Source organism: Mauremys reevesii, linkage group 8, assembly GCF_016161935.1.
Source record: "Mauremys reevesii isolate NIE-2019 linkage group 8, ASM1616193v1, whole genome shotgun sequence".
Taxonomy (NCBI): domain Eukaryota; kingdom Metazoa; phylum Chordata; order Testudines; family Geoemydidae; genus Mauremys; species Mauremys reevesii.
Window position 1 is genome coordinate 61,498,477 of NC_052630.1, and position 22,897 is coordinate 61,521,373.

Sequence of the window (22,897 nt, forward strand, 5' to 3'; positions counted from 1 at the left end):
AGCCAAGGCTATGTGTGGGAAGGTTGCCCTGCTGCTGCCCTGGGTATACACAAATGACTCCATTGTGTCAAGCCAGCACTTTCCACCAACAATAACTCTATGCAGTTATTTTAAATCTAAAGTTCATGGGTTTTATACAAGTTATCTCATTAAACAGTTTGCATGAAATGTCTTGGCACAGAGCTTGGCAGGTGTAGTCTTCCCTAGTCACCTTTCAGGGGAGCAAGCAGGAATTCTTCTTTCCCTGTGCTGTGGAAAAAAGGAGCCAGGAGCAACAGGGGTTGTCTCTGCTGGGTCCCTCCTATGGGCCCTTGGTGTCTGTCTCACTCCCATAGACCGAGATTAAGGCACTTCTACTACTTCTCCTCTACGCTGCCCAGCAGAACAACCTATGCAGTTAGTCCAGCAGGTAAAACCACAAACCTGAGATGATGAAACTCTTCTTTCTGACTCCATCTATCTATTTGTACTTCACCTCTGGGTTAACATTTGTGAGGTATGAGAACAACTGTAGGAGGATAAAAGAGAGAAAAGTCAGAGAAAAGGGGAAGCGATATGCCTCCTATTGCTGGTTGCTTACAAGCAGCATATATAGATATTTAGATATTGATATAGATATTTTATTTAATTCACATGCAATTTAAGAGGATGTTGAAATGTTCTTTGCTAAGAACTGGCCCATAACACCACCGCCTTCCTCACTACAACTTCAGACAGAGGTAAACTATCTGAACTATGCAGGACCCCTCTTTCTCTCCAGTACTAAAGCCTTGCTACGACTAAAAAATGTGTAATGACACATTTGGATTGTCTGGTTAGGACTTTTTGATGATGTCACCCATGTACCAATTTCTAGTAGTGTATATCTGATAGCTTATTGTCTTTGAGAACAAATCCTTGCACACCTTATATTAAATGTGTGGGTGGGTGGAGTTAATAGGGAAGATGAAATTTAATAGGAGCAGGAGGAAAAGAAAGAGGCTGAAGGAGAAATTACATGTTTAAACTTTTCCAAGGGACAAGCTGTTTCTCAGCAGAAATTTCGGGATCTCCAGTCACTTTTAATCACTTTCTAATGTTAAAAACTAAAATGAGAATTGTTCAATATTGCAAATTTAGTTTTTACCATAGAACGTGAGTTTACGATTACTATTACTGTTGAATCCCAAACTTTTGCTGAAAGGATATCTAGGCTTCTAGAGGATTAGAGAAGTAACTCAAATAATCCAGGGAGAGCCACTAAAAAAGGGTGTTTGGGGGAAGGTGGGGAGTTAGAAAACGAAGTCATATTTTTCTTACCCTTCAGTAACCCTTTTGCCAAGTGTCGTTGGCAGCAGAAAGGACCAGATTCTGTTTTCTAGGGGTTCCTTCTGAAAACTTAAATAATACCACCTCAAGCCCTCACCCAGAAACCTGGGAAACTATATTTATCACCCTGAGTGCCCTTGACAGACAATACTTCCCCACGTACAAACACTGAATCCAGGAGTTGAACACAAAGAGCTTTACTGGGCGAGAGGGAAAAGGGTTACAACAGAATAAACTTGGGAACGCCAGCAATTAATAAATTATCAATATCTATTAAGTAGGATAATAGTGTTAATCTATTAATTGCTGGCTTTCCCAAATTTATTCTGTTGTACCCCTTTTCCCTCTCGCCCAGTAAAGTTCTCTTTTTCTTTTGATAGCATTCACAGGACCAGCCTATGACACATTCTGTGGGCACATAGAATCCCCCTCCATATAATCAACATAATCAAAAGCTTTTATTTCAACTTTACATGCAGTGTTGATCACCGTGAGCTCAGTTTTGAAGTCAAAACAGGAGTACATCAGGGGTGTGTCATGTCTGCAATCCTCTTCAACATTGTCATCGACTGGGTAATGCAGCGTACAACAGAAGACATGCCAAGAGGCATTAAATCTTCTCATCCCTTGAAGACCTGGACTTTGCAGATGATCTCACTCTCCTATCACACACCCAACACCATATACGAGAAAAAACAACTCAACAGATTCAGCCAGCAAACTGGACTGAAAATCAACCGCAATAAGACAGATATCATAACCTTTAATATTGCCTCACCATCACCAGTACAGATAGAGGATTATGTTCTCACCAATGTAGAAACATTCACATACTTGGGCAGCACCATCGGCCAGGATGGTGGAACAAGCCAGGACATCCGGAACAAAATCAGTAAAGCCAGGAACACCATCAGGAGCTTAAATACAGTCTGAAAATCATCAAAATACAACACCAAAACCAAACTCAAGATTTATCAGAGCTGCATACTTTCAACATTACTTTATAGTGCAGAATCCTGGGGAATGAGAAAATATTGACAAGTCCAAACTGTCTTCATTCCATACAACCTGCCTCAGAAAAATCCTCCGTATCTTTTGGCCCAAAACAATCTCAAATCAAGATCTATTGACACAGTGCAGCCAAGAAGATATGAAGAACCATCATTGCCAGGAGGCGTTGAAGATGGATTGGCCATGTGCTTCAGATGGAAACTGATTCCATCACCAGAATAGCAATAAGATGGACACCTGAAGGCAAACAAAAAATGCAGCCGCCCAAAAACAATATGGCGAAGAGTTGTGGAAGCCAAACTGAAAAACCTGGGGGACAGCTGGGGAACGATTGAAAGACTTGCCAGAAACAGACAGGAGTGGAAAAGCTTCATCACTGTCCTAAACGCCAGAAGTGTAATGGGAACATGACAATGATAAAAAGTAGGTTCTCTCCCCCCGCCAAAAGTATTTTAACAATAGTCCCAACCCCAGTCCTCCTCTTGCAGTTGAGTGACTAAACGCATTCTACCTACTTCCCTTCTCCCCAGTTTCCCCCGTTTGTTGTCCAGAGTCAGAAGAGTCCAGGAATTCTGTCAAGTTAGTCTCCAGCCTCCAAAGAAAGTGCTGCCTGTGCTGTTCCAGAGGCTCTCCCACCAGACTTCAGCTTTCATTACTGGGTAGAGGGGCCTGCACCAGGGTCCGTCAGACCTGGCTTAAACCCAAGCTACCTCAGAGCCATCACCTGCCTCAACTCAGCTCTATCTACCACCTCAACACCACTTCAGCTCAGCTCTTTCTGTCATCTCAGTGCTGCAACTGTCTTGAACCTGCCTCTATCTTTGGAGAGGAATCTCTAGTACAGAGGACCCTTAACAGAGTCCTTACTGCCAGAGAGGCAGACTCCATAGAAAATATGAACATCTTTCTTCTCTCTTCTTATCCAGGCTCAACTGTGCCTTACTCCAGTCTTGGTCAGGGTGACCCTTCACCTCTGGCACAGCTGGTGCAGTTTCTGGTCTTTTCATTTCCCACCAGGGTCTATAGCATTTTATTGGTCCCCAACCCAAAAAACTTAACTGTATTTTAGCCAAAATACCCAAAACTGTTGGAGAATTGAAATGCAGATAAGAACTAACCTATTCACTCACTTCCCCTTGCTCACCAACAGATGCCCGTAAAGAGCTCCTTCTCCTATGGAGCCTCTGCCCCGCTCTGGAGTTCTCAGGCAATTCTGGACTGCTCTTCTTCCTGTTCACCAATGCATGTCAATAATAAGCGCCTTACTCTATAGGTAGGCTTGAAAGGATAATATTTTTATTGGTAAATGTTGGTAAACACCAATTTTGCCATACACACACAAACCAAATATTTCCATCAATAATAATCTAAAGGTACAGATAGGTAAAGTAAAAAAAAATTCTGCTTGAGAACTTGAGTTTGATTTAAGGCTAAAATGTTGACATGCTGTTGACAGTTCATGTTTTAACTGTTATAAAGCTTTATGTTTTTGAATCTCCAAGTCTGTGGTTATTAAATAATTCTAACCTGTCCCCTCATTTTCTGAGCCCCCCCATAATTTCCTGCAACTGTGAAAATTTAAACAGATAAACATTGGGAAAAATGCTTAAAACCCATAATTTTGTGCAACTGAAAATTTAAATTGATGAAAATATTTAAAAATGCTTAAAGATAATCATTTATTTTTTATAATTTTGATGGATAATATCAACCACCCTAAAATCAAATTCTGCCAAGCCTATCTACAGGACTTCAGGGCACAGGACTTGCACTTCTATTGGACACAGCTTTTTCTAGTGGAAAGGTATTTTCCATAAGCCATAACAGTGATTTATTTTATTAAAATGGAATTTAAAATTAGTGAGACACATTCTAACAGAAACATGCCAAGCCAGCATGTGCATTAGTAGACTAGAAGGGCACTTTGAATACCACTAGCCTAACAACATACACATTTTTGTACTTCTTGCTATCTTTATTCACCATTTGGCATCAATAGCAGCAATCAATAGTGTATAGTGAGATAGTTTAATAAACCCTATGGGGCATATTAAATCTGTTCTATTTTATAACTGGTTTGGTCTTGTTTTCATTCATGTAGCTAGTTAAAAATTATCCATTAAAGTAAAATCCTTATAGAGCGTAGGGGAATCTGACTGGTTGGGGAAACAATAACCTTTGGTTCTCACTGGGTATCTATTGTGAGAAAGAAACCAAATGTGTGTGTATGTAGATAGTGTCATTATTCCCCGCAAATAGAAAGCATTCCCCGCAGTTAAAAGCACAGGTAATTCTTTGTATTCAGGTAATGGTTTGCAGATGTTTCATATCCACTCATTTAAACATTAGCCAAATTAAGAAAAATATTTGCTTTATTTTTCATTTATTGAACTGTAAATATCTGGTGCTGATAAAGTTTCAGAAGGTGCTCTGTTACTGTCTGAGATGTCACCCAAGCAGTTAGCAATGCGTGTTAAAAATCAATCAAAACATTAACATTACCTTCAACTAGTGTAATTAAAGGACCCCAAAACTGTACAAATTGGGGGAAACACTTGCTTATCATGGCAAGATAGTATTTTCATCAGTACACATGGCAAATACCTTCATTAGAATAAGCTCCACTAGATATTGTTAATAAAGGGAAGTGAGATTATCCAGAACAGACAAAGAGTCTCCATGGTTGAATTGCTATTTTGCAGTATTTGTGGATATTGCACATAATAGAGAACACCACTTCGTGTCAGACTCTATTGAAAGGACACAAGCCAGTCATTGTAATTCTTCATGAATGCCTTTCACAGTGTTATCACTACTTTTGTAACTAAACTATTTTTTGACATCAAAAAACAAAATAAATGCCAGACAGCATATTCAGTGCTCCTTACATTGCTCCATTCCCGCTGAAGTGGATTGAAGATCACACTACCTACCAGCAACTGCAATTTAAAAGCCCCTGCAGGTATATATAAAAGTAGTATACGCTAATATAAGAACTTTACTGTTTTATTTATAGCTGATTTTATTAATATTTGGCAATTATGTGACACATTACAAGAAGCCCCAGCCAAGATAGGGCTCTCATTGTGCTAAGCACTGTACAAATACATAGTAAGAGACATACCTTACCCCAAAGAGCTTACAACCTAAACAGAGAAGATAAATAAGTTTTATCACCCCTATGTTACAGATGGGAAACTGAGGCACAAAGAGATTAATACTTGCCCAAGACCACACAGGAAGAGCCAGGAAATGAACCCAAGTCTCCTAAATCCACCTCCTCAGCATGTTTTTAATTATCACCCTTCTTTGCTCCGCCACTATAAAAATTGTATTGTGCACTGGTATTTTTAACCCTTAATAGAGCTTTTTTTTTTTTGTTAAGTAACATGAATTATTCCAATTTCTTCTGGACTCTGTATGAATGGCTTCTGTAAAAGGTTGCATCTAGTGCAACAAGGCACTTTTAATGCCTCTGAACTCAAATAGAGACAGCAGCAGATATTTTCACAAAGTTCACAATGTATTTCAACTCACTGTAAATTTGACACCACTTCTGGGATTCTTTTTCACATTGACATTGTTAAGACTGCATGGAAACAAGGCAATTTTAACAATAATAATCATAGTTGTTAATCTAGGGTCCAATAACTAACAAAGGCATTTGCACTGTACTCAATGAGTAACTAGGTTCTCAATGCTGTTGATGGCTAACTATTTACACAGTCTCATTGACTGCAAAGGGACTACTCCTGTACAAAGTTCTGTAGTCTGAAGCAACACATGCATATGTATTATTTTTAATTCTTCTAGAACAGAAGACTCTGGACTCATATATGAATATTGATCGCAATGGGAGCTAAAGTTGCTTAGCCCTTCAAGATCCATCCCAGTGCATAAAACATTTGTGTCCAGATGACAAAGGTTGTTGGAGGCATTGGAAAGTATTGTCCATTCACCATAAGCATCTGTTACTGTAATGTTTCCCTGACAATTAGAAGTTGTTTATCTTTACATTAAATTCTTTTTCTGTTGCATAAACCTAGAAATTACAAACACCTAAGTTTTACAAACTGGAATGGTGTAATATTATTGGGAATCACCAGATGGCACTACTAAAGAGTTTTACCAGTTTTCTTTAAGTGAACGTAGAGGCCATTAGATCTTAGAAGAAATGCTATAGTTTCAATTGCAGGGTAGAGCTTTTTAGAAGCTGAGTAAATTACTTGTAAAGTCTGTTCACCACCTGAGTCTCTCTGGCAAGTATTTCTTAAGTGCAGAGCTGTGTCTCTAACATATACCCAAACAAAAAAAAGTTTGGGGTGTCAAAAAACATTACAAAACATCAAGGATGGAAGATTAACTCCTGAGGGTTTGAGGTAAATACATCCTATGTTTTTTCCCTGCACTCACTCTATGGTGATATTGCTTTTCTATATTTAATGATATTGTAATGAAGTGCCTAAAGATCACGCCTTTTAAATATATTTGTATTATCTCCATAACGAGGAGTAATGGTGTGATAAATGAAGGGGAGTGGGGTAGCTCCCTTTTTATGGACACCCAGACAGCCAGTTAACTATAAAATCCCTGGTAGTAGCTGTTCTCTACTTGCTTTACCTGTAAAGGGTTAAAAAAAGCCCATAGGTAAAAGGAAGGGAGTGGGCTCCTGATCACAAGAGCCAATGGGAGGGCTAGAACTTCTAAAATTGAGGAAAAAACTCCCCTTTTGTCTGTCTGTTGTTGTTCTCAAGAAGGAGGGGACAGAGCAAAGACAGGGCTGGAGCTATGCTGTAAACCAGGTTTATCTCTCTCATTTTTGTAAGGCATTTGTAGCACCTCTGTGCTAATCCCAGGTGCTTTTGTTTTGTTTGTAACCTTTAAGCTGGACCTCAAGAAAACCATTCTTGATGCTTAATTATTATATTTGCTCTTTTTAAATCTAGCCATAGCCTAAGATCCAGATGTATTTTCTTTCTTTTTGTTTTTAATAAAATTTACCTTTTTTAAGAACAGGATTGGGTTTTTTGTGTCCTGAGAGGTTTGTGCATATGTTGTTTAATTAGCTGGTGGCAACAGCTGATTTCCTTTGTTTTTTCTCTGCTCTTTGCCGGGGGAGGAGGGTGGGTGGGTGGGTGGGTGTGGGTGTGTGTGTGAGAGAGAGAGAGCTTGAGGGTACCCCACAGGGAGGAATTCCCAAGTGTACCTTCCTGGGTCAAAAGGGGTTTTTTGCACTTGGGTGATGGCAGCATCTACCCATCCCAGGTCAGAGAAATGAGGATTTTTACTCACTAAACTTATGCCCAAATAAATCTGTTAGTCTTTAACGTGCCACCAGACTCCTTGTTGTTTTTTTTAGAGAGAAGCTGTAACCTTGGGCGTGTAATACCAGCCTGGAGTAGCCAATATTAATTTTTAGAATCCTTGCGGGCTCCCACCTTCTGCACTCAAAGTGCCAGAGTTGGGAATCAGCCTTGACAAATGGGGAGAAATTAAACAAAGGAATATTTATTATTATATTATTATTATTATTATTAACAACAGGATGGTACTTAAAAAAACGGTTATCCACCTTTTAGTAACTGTTGTTCTTCGAGATGTGTTGTTCATGTCCATTCCAAGCAGGTGTGTGCGCGCCGCGTGCACGCCAGCCGGAAGATTTTCCCCTAGCAGCAGCCATAGGGTCAGCCCTGGCACCCCCTGGAGTGGCGCCACTACGGCGCCCTATAAAGGGGCCCGCCAACCCTCCACCCCCTCAGTTCCTTCTTGCCGGCACTCAGACAGAGGGGCAGGAGGGTGGGTATTGGAATGGACATGAACAACACATCTTGAAGAACAACAGTTACTAAAAGGTGGGTAACCTTTTTTTCTTCTTTGAGTGGTTGTTCATGTCCATTCCAAGCAGGTGACTCAAAAGCCTAAACCTAGGTGGTGGGGTCGGAGTTCACTGCTGACTGGAGTACTACACGGCCGAAGGCTGCATCATCCCTAGCCTGGTGCATGATTGCATAGTGCGACAAGAACGTGTGGATAGAGGACCACGTGGCCGCTCTACAAATCATCTGAGTCGGGATCTGAGCCAGGAATGCCGCAGAGGAGGCCTACGCCCTAGTGGAATGGGCCGTGACTGGAGGGACAGGGGTCTTAGCTATGCGGTAGCATTCCCAGATGCAGGTAGTGATCCATAAAGAGATTCGCTGAAAGGAGACCGGGAGCCCTTTCATCCTATCCGCCACCGCAATGAAGAGCTGAGTCAAGCGTCTGAACGGCTTGGTACGCTCAACGTAAAAGGCCAAGGCCCTGCGGACATCCAGGGAACGTAACCTCCGCTCCTCACTGGAAGAGTGAGGTTTCAGATAAAACACCAGGAGAAAGATATCTTGGTGTCCATATGGAACTGTGAGACGACCTTGGGGAGGAAGGCCGGGTGAGGTCTAAGTTGGACCTTGTCCTTATAGAAGACAGTGTACGGGGGCTCGGATGTTAACGCCCTGAGCTCCGAAACCCTCCTGGCCGAGGTGATTGCCACCAGGAAGGCGGTCTTGTACGACAGGTACAACAGGGAGCACGAAGCCAGAGGCTCAAAGGGAGGTCCCGAGAGGGCGGAGAGGACCAGCTTCAGGTCCTAGGCAGGAGCCGGCTGATGAACATGTGGAAATAGTCTGTCCATACCCTTGAGGAAACGCCCGACCAGCGGGTTCACAAACACCGAGGTACCCCCCTCTCCTGGATGAAAGCCGAGATGGCCGCCAAGTGAACACGAATCAAGGAGAGGGAGAGGCCCAGTTGTCTGAGGTGGAGCAAACAGTCTAAGACAATGGGGATTGGGACCCCCAGTGGATTGTGACCTCACTGACCCGACCATATTGAGAAGTGCTTCTATTTGGCCAGGTAGGTGGCCCTACTTGATGGTTTCCTACTACCGAGCAGCACCTGTCTGACCTGCTGGGAGCACTGCATCTCCACCGGGTTCAGTCATGGAGCATCCAGGCTGTGAGGTGGAGAGATTCCAGGTTTGGGTGGCGGAGGGATTCCAGGTTTGGGTGGCGGAGGGAGCCCCGGTCCTGCGTGATCAGGTCCGGGAGCAGGGGCAGTGTTAGGGGCGCCTGAACAGACATGTGCAGGAGCGATGTGTACCAATGTTGGCGCAGCCTCGCCGGAGGTATCAGGATTACCCATGCGTGGTACCTGCGAATCTTCAAAATCACCCTGTGTATCAGGGGGATCGGAGGGAAAGCGTAGAGCAGACCGACCCCCCAAGACTGGAGGAAGGCGTCCGACAGAGGGAGCAGAATCGTCGGTACTTTCTGTTTTCCCTCGAGGCGAACAGGTCTAACTGAGGAAAGCCCCAGAGCTGGAAGATTGAGCATACCACATCCCGTCGGAGGGACCACTCGTGACCCCAGAATGAGCGCCTGAGGGTGTCCGCCAGACCGTTCTGCTCCCCCGGAAGGTAGAACGCCGTCAGGTGGGTAGCATTGTGGACGCAGAAATCCCACAACGCGAGGGCTTCCCTGCACAGGGGAGAGCAGCGTGCACACCTGTTTGTTGATATAAAAGACCGCCGATGTGTTGTCCAAGAGGACTGAAACACATCTGCCGGCCAGTTGGGACCGGAAGGTCAAACAAGCCAGGCGAACCGCTCTCAGCTCCCTGACATTGCTATGCAACTCGAGGTCCTCTGGCGACCACAAGCCCTGCGTCCTGAGGTGTCCCAGGTGCGCTCCCCAACCCCAATCCAAGGCATCCATTACCAGGGAGAGGGAGAGTTGAGGGGCAGCGAAGGGGACACCCATGCACACTTTCTGTGGGTCGAGCCACCACCGTAGCGAGCTTAGCACCAAGTGGGGAATGGACACCACTGAGCAGGGGGTCCCTGGCCGGGCGGTATACTGTCGCTAACCAGGACTGTAGTGGGCGAAGCCGGAGTCTGGCATGGTTTACCACATAGGTGCACACCACCATGTGACCCAACAGCCAGAGGCAGATCCGCGCCGTGGTAATCAGGTTGCGGTGCAGTCCGAGGATTAGCTCGGAAATCGCATGGAACGTGGATTCCGGAAGGTACGCTCTGGCATGGGTGGAGTCCAGAACTGCCCCTATGAACTCTATTCGTTGCGTAGGAGACAGGGTGGACTTGGCTTCATTCAAGAGGAGGCCGAGATTGAGAAAGGTCCACCAGATGAACAACACCTGGGCCTCCACCTGCTCCCTGGTGCGGCCCTTTACGAGCCAATCGTCCAGGTAGGGGAAAACCTGGATGCCCCGCCTGCGCAGGAAGGCTGCCACAACTGCCATGCACTTCGTGAAGACCCTTGGGGCAGCTGACAAGCCAAACGGGAGCACCGTGAATTGCGGATGGGCGTCGGCCACGACGAACCTGATGTACCGACGGTGTAGTGGAATTATGGCGATGTGGAAATAAGTGTCCTTTAAGTCGAGGGCGGCATAGCAATCTCCTGGATCCAGGGAGGGAATGATTGAGGACAGGGAGACCATGCGGAACTTGAGCTTTCGTGCAAACTTTTTCAGCCGCTGCAAGTCCAGGATGGGTCTCAGGCCCCCTTTCGCCTTCGGTATCAGGAAATCCTGGGAGTAGAAGCCTTTGCCCCTGAGCTCCCGAGGGACTTCCTCCACCGCCCCTGCCTCCATGAGGGACTTCACCTCTTGAATTAGAAGTTGCTCGTGAGATGGGTCCCTGAAGAGGGATGGGGAGGGGGCTGCTGGGGCGGGAGGAAAACTGGATAGAATATCCCCTCTCTACTGTGCGGAGCACCCAGCTGTCCGACGTGATTCGGGACCAGGCACGGTAGAAGGGGGACAGACATGACCCAAAGGTAGGGGTAGAAGGATCCAGAGTCTCGATAGGTAGGTCGCCCTCAACCATACCATCAAACAGGGGGCCTAGGCCCCGATGGCAGTCTCTATTGACCGGACGCCTGGCTGGAGGGGTGGCATTGGTGACGCCTCCTGTCATTTCTGCCCTGCCTGTGCCCCATCTCCTGGTGAGTCTGGGGCAGGTAGGGGCGTGGGGCCTCCTGCGGCCTAAACTGCCTGCGCTGGGTCGCAGGGGTATGCAAGCCCAGCGAGCGAAGCATGGCCCTCGAGTCCTTTAGGATATGCAGACATTTGTCCGTCTTTTCAGAAAACAGCATCTGCCCCTCGAAGGGGAGGTCTTGAATAGTCTGCTGGACCTCATAGGGAAGGCCCGAGACCTGGAGCCAGGCTCCCCGGCTCATGACTAGGCCCGTGGCCAGGGTGCGCAAGGCTGAGTCCGCCGCATCTAGGGCAGCCTGGAGAGAGGCTCAGAAGATCAGTTTCCCCTCCTCCACCAGGGCCGAAAACTCCGACCTCGACTCCTGGGGAAGGAGCTCCGTAAACTTCGACAGGGCTGAACACGTGTTATGACCATATTGGCTTACGACTGCCTGTTGGTTGGCAATATGGAGTTGTAGGCCTGCTGTAGAGTACACTTTTCTACCAAAGAGGTCGAGTCTTTTGGCATCCCTGCTCTTTGGTGTTGACCCCTGAAACCCTTGACGCTCCCATTGGTTGGCTGCATCCACCACCAGGGAGTCCGGGGGCGGGGGGTGTACAAGTGTTCATGCCCTTTAGAGGGGATGAAATAACGCCGCTCCGTTCTCTTGGCAGTAGGGGCCAGTGAGGCTAGCGTTTGCCATAAGGTACGGGACGTATCCGTTATGGTCTTGATCAATGGGAGAGCCACCCTGGATGGCCCTGAGGGAGCCAGGATGTCTACTACCGGATCCACGTCCACCTCGATTTCCTCAGCCTGGATTGCGAGGCTCTGAGCTGCTCGCTGGAGTAGTTGTTGGAGGATCCAAGTGTCCTCCAGGGCCAGTGCCACAGCCGTGCCCGAGACCGCTTCGTCCGGGGAGGAAGACGAGGAAATTACTTGGATCGGCCCTTCCTCAGGTGCATGCAGCCCTTCGGGGTCCTGCGGCACACGGTACTGTGGTTGCGGGGCCGATTCCGATTCTAAATGCAGCACCGCGATCGGTACCGGGATTGCCAGTGAACAGCTTGGCGTATCGGGCGGTGCCTGTTGAGCCCGAACTGTAGCCGCTGCTGGTGTCGCTGCCCGGCTAGGGGGTGCTGAACTTGGATATGGCACACCCCTGCCCGACGACGGTGCCGGTGGAGGAGGCAGCTGCGCTGGGGCCACCAATGCCAAGGAGACCGAGGCCGACCTTGATCAAGGACCAAACACCTGGCCTACCGACTGGTGGTAGGCCCAGGGGGTCCAAAATGGCCACTACGAGGGCAGATGCCATTGCTGCTGCCACTGTGGGTAACGCTGGTGGCTCATCCCTGAAACCGATCTCCTGCTCTGTGACCGGCTGGAGCGGTAGGAGTCTGCCTCTGAGTCTGAAGTCTCTGAGTAAGAGGCCTGGGGGGGGAGCAGCACCCGGTGCCATTGGAGAGCAATGCTGAGGCGGCGGGGAGCTTCTTATCTGGTCCGGTGCCGCCCTAGCAGCGCGGTGCGGGGAAGGAGGCAACAGCATGGCCGGCTTGCCCCTTGATTGTACTGGGGGTTGGGTCATGGAAGGCAACTCTCTACTACAGTGCGGGGAGGCCAGTGCCGGGAGTCCCATCAAGTCTGAGGCTGCCTCAAATGCCTCCGGTGTCGAAGGGAGGCGCAAGTCTCTGCTGAGGTCCAGGGATCTAGGCCGGTCCAGACTCGACCGCCTTCTCTGCGGTGCGGGAGTCGACGGAGCAGCCGAGGGCTGTAGCCCAGCCTGTCCGCTTGCACCCACGGACGGCGTCGGCCTCTGGGGGTCCTGGTGGGGAGACCGTTCCCTAACCGGCTTTCTCTTCTTAGCAGGCACCAGAGACGGTGAGCGGTGTCGCACGGATGCTGACTTCCTATGACCCGACTCTGTTCGGTGCTGGGTCTTAGATGACTTGGGCTGGGCCCTAAGTCCTGATGCCGGTGCCGGGGCGCTCCGCACCGAGGAAGACGTGCTGGGCACCGCCTCGGCTGGTTCCAGGTCCAAGGGTGGCCGCAGGGCAGCCTCCATCAGGGGGACTCTAAGTCTTTGAGCTCTGTCTTTGAGAGTTCTCGGGCGGAAGCCCTTGCAGATAGAGCACCGGTCCTTTTGGTGGCTCTCTCCGAGGCACCTCAATCAAGCAGAGTGCGGGTCACTCTTGGGCATGAATTTCCCGCAGTCCTTGCAGAGTTTAAACCCGGGCATGCCCCAACGGGCAACGAAAACGTGTTGGGAACCCCCCAACTACCAAGAACTATATACAAATGACCTAAGTAAACTAACTATATACTAACTATCTACACGGACTATACACGAGGATAGGACACTGATAACTTGCTACGCAAGAGAAGTTCTAGCTAGCCGTCACCGGCGGTAAGAAGGAACTGAGGGGGTGGAGGGTCGGTGGGCCCCTTTATAGGGCGCCGTAGTGGCGCCACTCCAGGGGTCGCCAGAGCCGACCCTATGGACGCTGCTAGGGGAAAATCTTCCGGCGGGCGTGCACGCGGCGCGTACACACCTGCTTGGAATGGACATGAACAACCACTCGAAGAAGTCTTTATTCAGGCCTAATTTGATGGTGGCCAGTTTACAAATTAATTCCAGTTCTGCAGTTTCTTGATAACTACAAAAAGTAATTTTCCCTCTCTTGCTATTCACCCCTTGTCTAGTTCACCCCTTCTTGTCAACTGCTGGAAATGGGTGACATCCACCTTGACTGCATTGGCCTTGTTAGCACTGACCCCCCATACACACTTGGTAATGCAACTCCCATCTTTTCATGTGCTGTAATATATGTACTGCTTACTGTATTTTTCACTCCATGCATCTGATGTAGTGGGTTTTAGCCCACGAAAGCTTATGCCCAAATAAATGTGTTAGTCTCTAAGGTGCCCCAAGGACTCCTCGATATTTTTTCCAATACAGACTAACACGGCTACCACTCTGAAACCTTAGAAAAATATGTTTAGCTAGATCTCGTATCTGCATAGACAGTGAGGGTTTGTTTATATGGAGATTTAAGATGTTGTTATATGAACTCAGCAACTACTAATGGGAGGTCAGGTTTTTTTAATATATGTAGATTAGTATAAACTTTTATTCTAAACATACTTAATACAAGCTTTATACTTGTTTTCCAATTTTTCTTTTCTAAAATCTCCCTGTCTACTTTTCTAACACAATTGCTTGCCCTGCTAATGCCCTCACTGTCTGAAGCAGGTCTTTCATCTAATACTTTGTTTCCATTCTGGGGAAGCTCATGTTAAATTATTTATTATTATTAAATTATATTTTCTTCTCCATTCTCTTGGAGCAAGTCCAGAAGTCATCTGGCTCCCATGTGACCAATATCTTTCTCTGGATTAAAGAACCGGGAAAGAATATTACTATTCTCCATTGGATAAGAAGTGGGATGTTGCCCTAAGGCAACAATATATTTAAGTCTGATAGTTCCATCCCCTTATCCCATCTTATAAAAAACACAGGCTACTGCATTTTTAACTAGATGCGTCTATCAGCCAATCACTTATTCACAAAGGAGGCACAAACATTTTGATTACAATGATATTGCTCAGTGAATGGAATCCCATCCCTCTCCCACAGTCCCTTTGTACATACTGTGAATTTTAAAGTAATCTACAGCAATAAAAAGTTCTACCTCTGAAGGAAATGGCCAGGTTACATCAGGATCCTTGTCTGTTCAAAGTCTCAATTTAGTAAGTTTTGTTTTCACTGAATACTCTTCTATTTTTAAAAACACTCATTTACATTCAATTCATTATAGAGATCAATGCACTTCTTAGCCGTAAGGAAGTACTTAAACACCTGGGAAAGAAAAGATACCATCATTTTATAATATGGCATTAGAAGATTTGTTCTGGGACAGCCTTCATGCTGACCTCAAGCCTCCTGTGAAATATTGCAAGGTTTCTGGGGATGCAGCATGCGACCATCTAGTCTCACTGTAAGTGAAGTTTTAGGGTATTTTCACATTTAGTTAAGTTTGTGTATTTCTGTAAACAACATTTTAAATTATGTCTAAATTACTCAGACTAATTTGATGTGGTATACAAAAAAACTTCTCTTTTAAAGTATGGTGACCGTCACTAACACATTAACTGCCATAACTCACTTGAACATTACAATGAAAGAGAGAAACAGGATTAAGAATGACCCAAACCTGAGCCAAATATCTGGAAACCTTGACATTAACAGAGACAAGGAAGCATTCTTTGTTATTATTAGATCTGACACGGGTAGCAAGAGCTCAGTGCAGTGTGATCAAGGAGAGCTTACAGCCACCACCTCTCAGCAAGTAGCAGAATTTTTGAAAATGCGCCTGCTCTTTGATGGAGACAGGAAAAACCAAGAGCAGGCAGAATTCTTCACAGAAACTAAACATATAAAGCTTATATTAAGTATAGACAATATACATCAGGTTGTGGAAGCCTACACATTTTCATTTGTTTATGCCAGCAGAAACCACAGCTTCTGGATGAAACCGCTTGTTCCATAACCAGAATGGAAATGCCATCACCTCCCTGGATACAGAAGGAAGGAAAACACACACCTTTAAATTAAAGAAGGCAAAATCTAATTTGCCACATTTCTTTGATCAGCTTATAATATAGATTTTAATGTTTCAATTTTTCCCCACAGTACAAAAACCACAGGTCATCAGATGAAATAAATAGGCAGCAGGTTTAATACAAACAAGAAGGGTTTTTGTGTTTTTTAAACACATAATGCACAATTAACCTGTTGAATTCATTGCCATGGGATGTTTCAAAGGACATACTAGGTACAGAAGAGAACTAGACAAGTTTATGGAGGCTAGGTCTGTTATTGGCTATTAGCCAAGATGGTCTGGGATGCAACTCCGTGCTCGAGGTGACCCTAACCCTCTGACTAGAAGGGAAAGACAGGGGTGGATCTGTCCAAGAAGCTATGGTTCTGGACACTATCAGAGACAGTATACATGGTTAGATGAACCATTGGTCTGATAGAGTATGGCTGTTATGCTCTTGCTCTATGGAAAAAAGTGATTCACTTCCATGGCCAGTGGTCTATCATTTGGCTTGATGCAGACAGCTTATTTGCACTGCAATTAAAACTAAGGTCCACACTGAGGAAAAGTACTTTATTGATTGGCCCTAATAACCGTTGAAAAAGGTCAGAATAGGCTTTTGTTCAGGAGAAAAGGTGTATATAGCACTACATAAAAGGGACCCTGCAGATCCACAAGATAGAATTGGATTAGGATAGACTTTTGGTAGCATAGGAAAAATTAAAGTGATTTGGACAGAAGGGTGCTGGTTCACAACACCCACTAATGTTTTTCCAGTTTCAAGAGTAACTTTTTCCACTCCCTAGTCAATCCCTCCCTCACCCAATCCTCAATAGTCTTCCCAAACCCCCTTCCCCTCAATCAAAAAAAAAAAAAAAAAAGTTTACTACTCTCCCAGCTGAGATCTTGTGTGTAGTGCCAAAAATATAGCTATAAAAGTGAAATATCATGGAGTTTTGTATGGATGGTCAGGTACAGTACAAGTCCAAGGCTGCCATTTAAAAAAAAAAAAAACCTTTTCCCTTGCAGAAATAGAGTTCCGAACAACCTGATCCCAGTGAGGCTTGTCACTATGAAAATTTTCTTCCCATCCCAAGCAATGGACGCAAATGAGTCAGTGAAGCCCGGGGGACTCAACATCTCAGTTGTTCTCATTGGTTGCTTACTTGATCATCTGTATATTGATCACACATTAAATTGGCTCCCATGTCCCAGTCTGAGGCACCAGTACCTCATTTCAGTTGGGTTTCCTCCAGGAGAGAAAAGATGCTATTATACTTCAACAGAGCATTCACTTTTAAGTGGAATGGAATGGTATAAATCAGGGGTAGGCAACCTATGGCATGGGTGCCGAAGGTGGCACGCAAGCTGATTTTCAGTGGCACTCACACTGCCTGGGTCCTGGCCACCAGTCCAGGGGGCTCTGCATTTTAATTTAATTTTAAATGAAGTTTCTTAAACATTCTGAAACCTTATTTTCTTTATATATAACAATAGTTTAGTTATACATTATAGATTTATAGAAAGAGACCTTCTAAAAAGGTTTAAAATGTATTACTGGCATGCAAAACCTTCAATTAAAGTGAATAAACGAAGACTCGGCACACCACTTCTGAAAGGTTGCTGACCCCTGGTATAAATCTTCAGCATCATACATGAGGGAAGCAGGCAGCAGCAGAATCTTCCCTCCATCAGATGGAGCAAAACAATTAGCGAAATCCATACACAGATTTCCCTTCTCCCCCACCACTATGGGTTAAGGTAGCAGAAATACCACATCAACATCTACAGGGCGTACACAGTGTTACTTCTGGCCCTGGTTATAAGAATGCCTTTGAATCCCAAAAAAAGGGATGGAAAAAAAGGAACCACCAAGATGGAAAAATATAATGGAACCCATGGACGTGTGTATTGTTGACACTGCACGTACAGGGAGTTGCGAGGCACAGAGACCAGTAGCATTGCAGTAGCAGTTTAGGCACAATTTCCTATATTTCCTTAAAGATCTCCCCGAATAAAGAACAGACCTGGCCCCACAAAGCACATGAAATCAGAGGAACTTGCAGCCCAAGGAGCTATGCCTGCAGGCAGGTTATGTAAAACTAATATTCTTTTACGAGTTTTAAACATGCTGCCTTCCTTTTCTAAGTCATGTGTCTCTTTTCTTGGAATTGATTATACTGTATTTCTTACGTAGGACTTCTGGGTGGGGACCAAAAGTGGACTGAACATAAAATTAGCATGTATTACCCCTCTGAATCACATTTAATACTTTCATTATATACTGCCTTTTTAAAGACAGTACTATATTTTATTCATTGTAATCAATGTGCTTTGAACACAGCTTTCCTCCAAAAAATGAGGAAAATTTCAGAATAAGCACAATCTATTCATAAAGAAAAGACAAGGTCATGAAACACAGAGGAAAAGAAATGGGGGGGGGGGGAGGAGAAGAGGGAGAGAGAAAATTCTCTCTAGGTTAGTGGCAGAATCACTGTCTGACTTATTCAAAACCAGACTGAGCAAATCAGTTCAGATTATACTATCAGGAACCATCCTGTATAGGTAGGCAAACAGAGTAGACGACCTGTAAATATGTTCCATAATACCAAAACCACTTTAACAGTGCATCACCATATATTATAATACAAACACCTTCCTCTCTCACTTTGAGATTTAAAGCAGATTTATCATTAAATCAGTAAGAATAATTGCAATGCTAGTTTTCCCATGGTCTGGACTGAGGTTATCACTGAAATTTTGTTTTTAAACTCTGGTATTTTAAGTTTTCCCATGCATTTAGTTCTCTTATATGGTTACGTCACCTCCCGCCCCTCCCAAATCTGTCTCTTCTACTGGTCAAGGAACCCCTCCACAAACCTACCAAAGTGTATGTTGAAAGGTTTACAATTAAAACTGTGGAATAAACACATCTCCAGAAAAATCTCCTGAACTCAAATGGTGAACTTCCTTGTTGCAAGTTTGATGTATATGGTCAAGAAGCCATGATTTCAAGTACTATGCTATCCAAAACAGTCACGGTACCAAATGATAGGGCTACAAAATACCACCTGAAGAAAGTTTGCCAAAATAAAAATGGGAAAATTTATTATCTTTTCTACTAAAGCAATGCAGATCTTTTGAGATTACACATTGGTCTTTGCAAGTGGTTTACAGCTAAATTCATACTTTTCAACTCTGTAAAAAATTAGTCAAAGTTCATAAAAACAAAGACACAGGGGAAGTTGGTGAAAAGAGACAGACTATAATACCTGTCAATGGTGATGAACAGAGAAAGCCCAACTGTTATTTTAAAATTCTGACATTCTCTGCATCATTAGAAATCCAAGTCCCTTAACATGGGATGAGGTGTAAATATTTTCATTAGGAAGAGATTAAAACATGGGTACATTATTTGCACATTTTCAGATCTGTAACAATGGCAGTTCTACTTCCCAATAAGCTATGAGGAATTGATCAGATACAACCGTTAAATAATGGAATTTGATCAAGAGACTAAACATTACTTAGTAGGTTCTACATGCACATGATGCAAGGGGAGGAGATTTATAGACCCGTACATACGATACAAGACAAACTGTTACAATTGTCAAACGTGCGCTGGACAAATTTAAAGTTTATGGAAAAGTCTTGTAGGCTTGTTTCATGAAAACAAGGTCAGAAGCACATTATTGTATATATTTTTCCTCCAAAATTATCTTCACTTGGCCTCCTGAGCTTTCTTGGCATTCTGTTTTTCTTTTGCCTAAAGGTAAAAATAGAGAGCATGTTATACTACGATGAGAATACTACCTACTTTTGTCTACAACTCAAAATATACATGACTGTGTTACCTCCTGGAACATAGAACACAATTAAAAGTGGCTTTTGTTACAGTAAAATATCAAACATAATTTGGATGCTTGTCGAATGCTGCACATGAAGTTACTAAACCTTAATATCTCTGGGCATATGCTTATATAACACAAAACAGGTTAAAGACCTCTTGACTCTCTGTGGAAAAATCTGGAAAAAAAACCCCACTTTACTTAAAAACAGTTTAGTCTTATGTTTCTATCTTTTTTCACATAACTAAGGAGAGATATCCAACAATAAGATTTTTTATTACTCTGGAGATCATCTGCTCATGCAGTTTATTCTATACCTGACAATCATAATCCTCCGTATGAATATCACAACTGGAGCAGTGGGAAGAATCATATAAATCAAACAGAAAATGAGCTCAAGTGAGGAATTATCAGTTGATGAGCTCTGAAGCAACAAAGATCTTTTTACTAGTATTTTGCTTCATCATCAAGAAGCACAAAGGAAGAAAAATACAGAAACTAAGAGCAAGGTTATTTTCAAATAGAATTTCTTGTTCAGTTTTCCACAACGTGTTAAAAGTCTACGTTCCATACAAATGGACGTAATTGTTTTGCAACAAACTTGCAGCCTGGTACATCGTTTTCATAACACCATTTAGTAAAATACTAATATGCAAATTTTGGTTTTACCAATATTCAACTAGAAAATGTTGTGTTGAATAGTAATGTGAGAAGATTAGACAGGCAATCATTTCCCTTAGGATGCAAAAAAAAAATAAAAATCTGTCATTGTTAAAATAGAAATCCCTCCCCATTTCTTTCTTGCTATTCATCATATCATTTGCTGTGGTAGCTACACACTAAACTAAGATCAGCAACAGAATTCTGAGGGGTGACATTTCTCTTGATGTGTATATATGGAGCTTTAAATCAAGCTAAAAACTTTCTTTACACACAGATCACACTAATATGCCAAAAAGATACAATCAAGACATTCTCACTTATCTCAATCATTTAAGTTTGAGGCAGTTTTCACATTAAATCTTAGAAGCACCTGGTGGCATTTACCTTGATGTCACATGACTTAACCTCTTCCTTTTAGATATAGATTTTAAAGACTAAAATGATATTGAGAAAGATTATTTACCCATCCATATAGTAACTGTGGTCCTTTGTATAAAGGTGTGCATGCACCTAGCTCTGACTGCTGCTTGTTACTGAACTGCTTTGGCTCTAACTAAAGGACCCTGAAGTAAAATTCTTTGTGCGCCGTTACGAATCCTCTTAAGTCACCAAGTCTCCCCTGAAGTTCAGTAGTGAGACACAAACTCATAATATGTAACTTAATACAAAAACCATACAATGCTGTTGGTAACACAAGACTGCAAAATATATAGTTTAATTAAAAATAAGAAAATTCAAAGCTGGCTTAATTTCTCTGGGTCACAGTTAAACTACTAACTGTAAGGAAGTTTCTTCACGTTTGCACATGTACAGAGAGAGAAGTGAGGCCAACTACTTAAGGCTCTTTAAGAGTTTTTCTGTCTCCATTTCACATGGTAAAAACATTAGACAAAAAACACTAGGAAGTGGCAGAGACCAAAATGCCTTCAACCTCAAAACAGTGGTCCTAACATCAACTGGTAAAGCAGTGATCTGCGCAAGCAACTGGGCTTCTAAACTCCCCCCTTACCCCCAACCCAAAATGTTCAATTAAATGGAGATGCTTGTTAAGCTAAATAAATAGCTATTTATTTAATGTAAGAGTCTAACATTAGGAATACATGTTATATCTACTGCATATCAGACACATATGCAAGCCAATAACATAATAAAAACCCCAATTAAGTTAGCTGTTTGAATAACCTAGCAGTTTAATGATCTTACCAGGGAGACAACTGAAACAATACATACTTTATTTAAAGCTTAAATCAAGGCATGTTTAACAGTAAATCGAAACTATCAGTGGAAGAAGCATAGAAAGGAAACAGCAAAAGTTAGGAAAGATCAGACAAAAGAAGCAGACACGTACAACAGGATGCAGCAATACAGCCACACATGGGTTGCCATCTAGTGTTCACAGATAGTATAGACAGGGTCCTGGAATCTAATAAGACAAAGGATACACAGACCTTGTGTGTGGATAAGTTTTAGATTTCCGTGCTCCCCTTGGGGAGATAAGTTATAGGGGTTCTCTATACCAGAGTATATTGTATGTCTCTCAGAGGTATGAATAAACCATCCATTAAGTGACACAGGTTACACCGACCTAAGTGCCAGTGTAGACAGCACGACGTCAGTGCTGCTGATACAGCTACTGCCCCTGGGGAGATGGTTTTATTATGCCAATGGGAGAGCTTTCTCCCGTCGGCAGTGTCTTCAACAGATGTGCTACAGCGGCACAGCTGCACGCATTTCTAGTGAAGACAGATTCCTTTTGCCCTCCACTTCACTAATATAGTCGTTATTGAAAGGCCCCCTGATTTTACAGCATTAGGGGACTTTGGGCTATCAGGGAAGACACTACCTGGAGCTTTTGCTCAGAAGAGTGTGTACCCCCCATCTTGGTGAGCACTCTGCATCTTCAAAACACAGGGCTGGAGGTGGGGGGGAATCCCCATATATACTTGCCATTTAGTAGCACACAGCAAGTTTAACTAAATAAACCTCTTCCACTTAAGAATTCCAGTTTTAGAAGTGCAGCTACATTTCTGTTCAGGTAGAAAACATGCAAAATACATGAATTAATACATCTTGCTTCTTTTAAAAAGTCGTACAAGAAATGCTCACCTTCTCTACCAGTGGTATTAACTGCTGGTGTTCTGCTAAAGTTTTTAACAATTCCATGATGAAAGGCAGGTAGTTATGTTTTCTTCTAATATTTTCAATCTGAAAATTAATTGCAAACATTAATGGAACTGCTATGTGTCAGACAAAAGGCACCTCTCTCTCATTATAAGAGTTCTCTTAAGGTTACATTCTCTTTTTGAGCCAGTTACCAAGTTCAGATGGTGAGGTTTAGAGCACTTCAGATGCGTCGATGCATTACACAAAGTTTGTATGGCATAAATATAAACCCTCCTTAAGACTCATGCCACCTTATATCATGCCACTTACCAAAACACTCAACCTGACAATGAATAGACAGCTAGCATGTTGTAGCTCCTGCTTAA

General features: G+C 43.7%; 1 protein-coding gene across 2 annotated transcripts in view; it reads right to left on the reverse strand.

The window, feature by feature from the left end:
• Positions 1 to 18,969: 18,969 nt before the first annotated feature.
• UCHL5 (ubiquitin C-terminal hydrolase L5) overlaps positions 18,970 to 22,897 on the reverse strand; it is a 32,178-nt gene continuing 28,250 nt past the window's right edge. For both annotated transcript variants that reach the window (XM_039483716.1, XM_039483715.1), the window contains 2 exons: positions 22,515 to 22,613; positions 18,970 to 19,663 (listed from right to left, as the gene is read on the reverse strand). In XM_039483716.1, the coding sequence (XP_039339650.1) occupies positions 19,619 to 19,663; positions 22,515 to 22,613 (144 nt within the window). In that variant the 3' untranslated portion in view covers positions 18,970 to 19,618. The remainder of the gene's footprint in view (positions 19,664 to 22,514; positions 22,614 to 22,897) is intronic.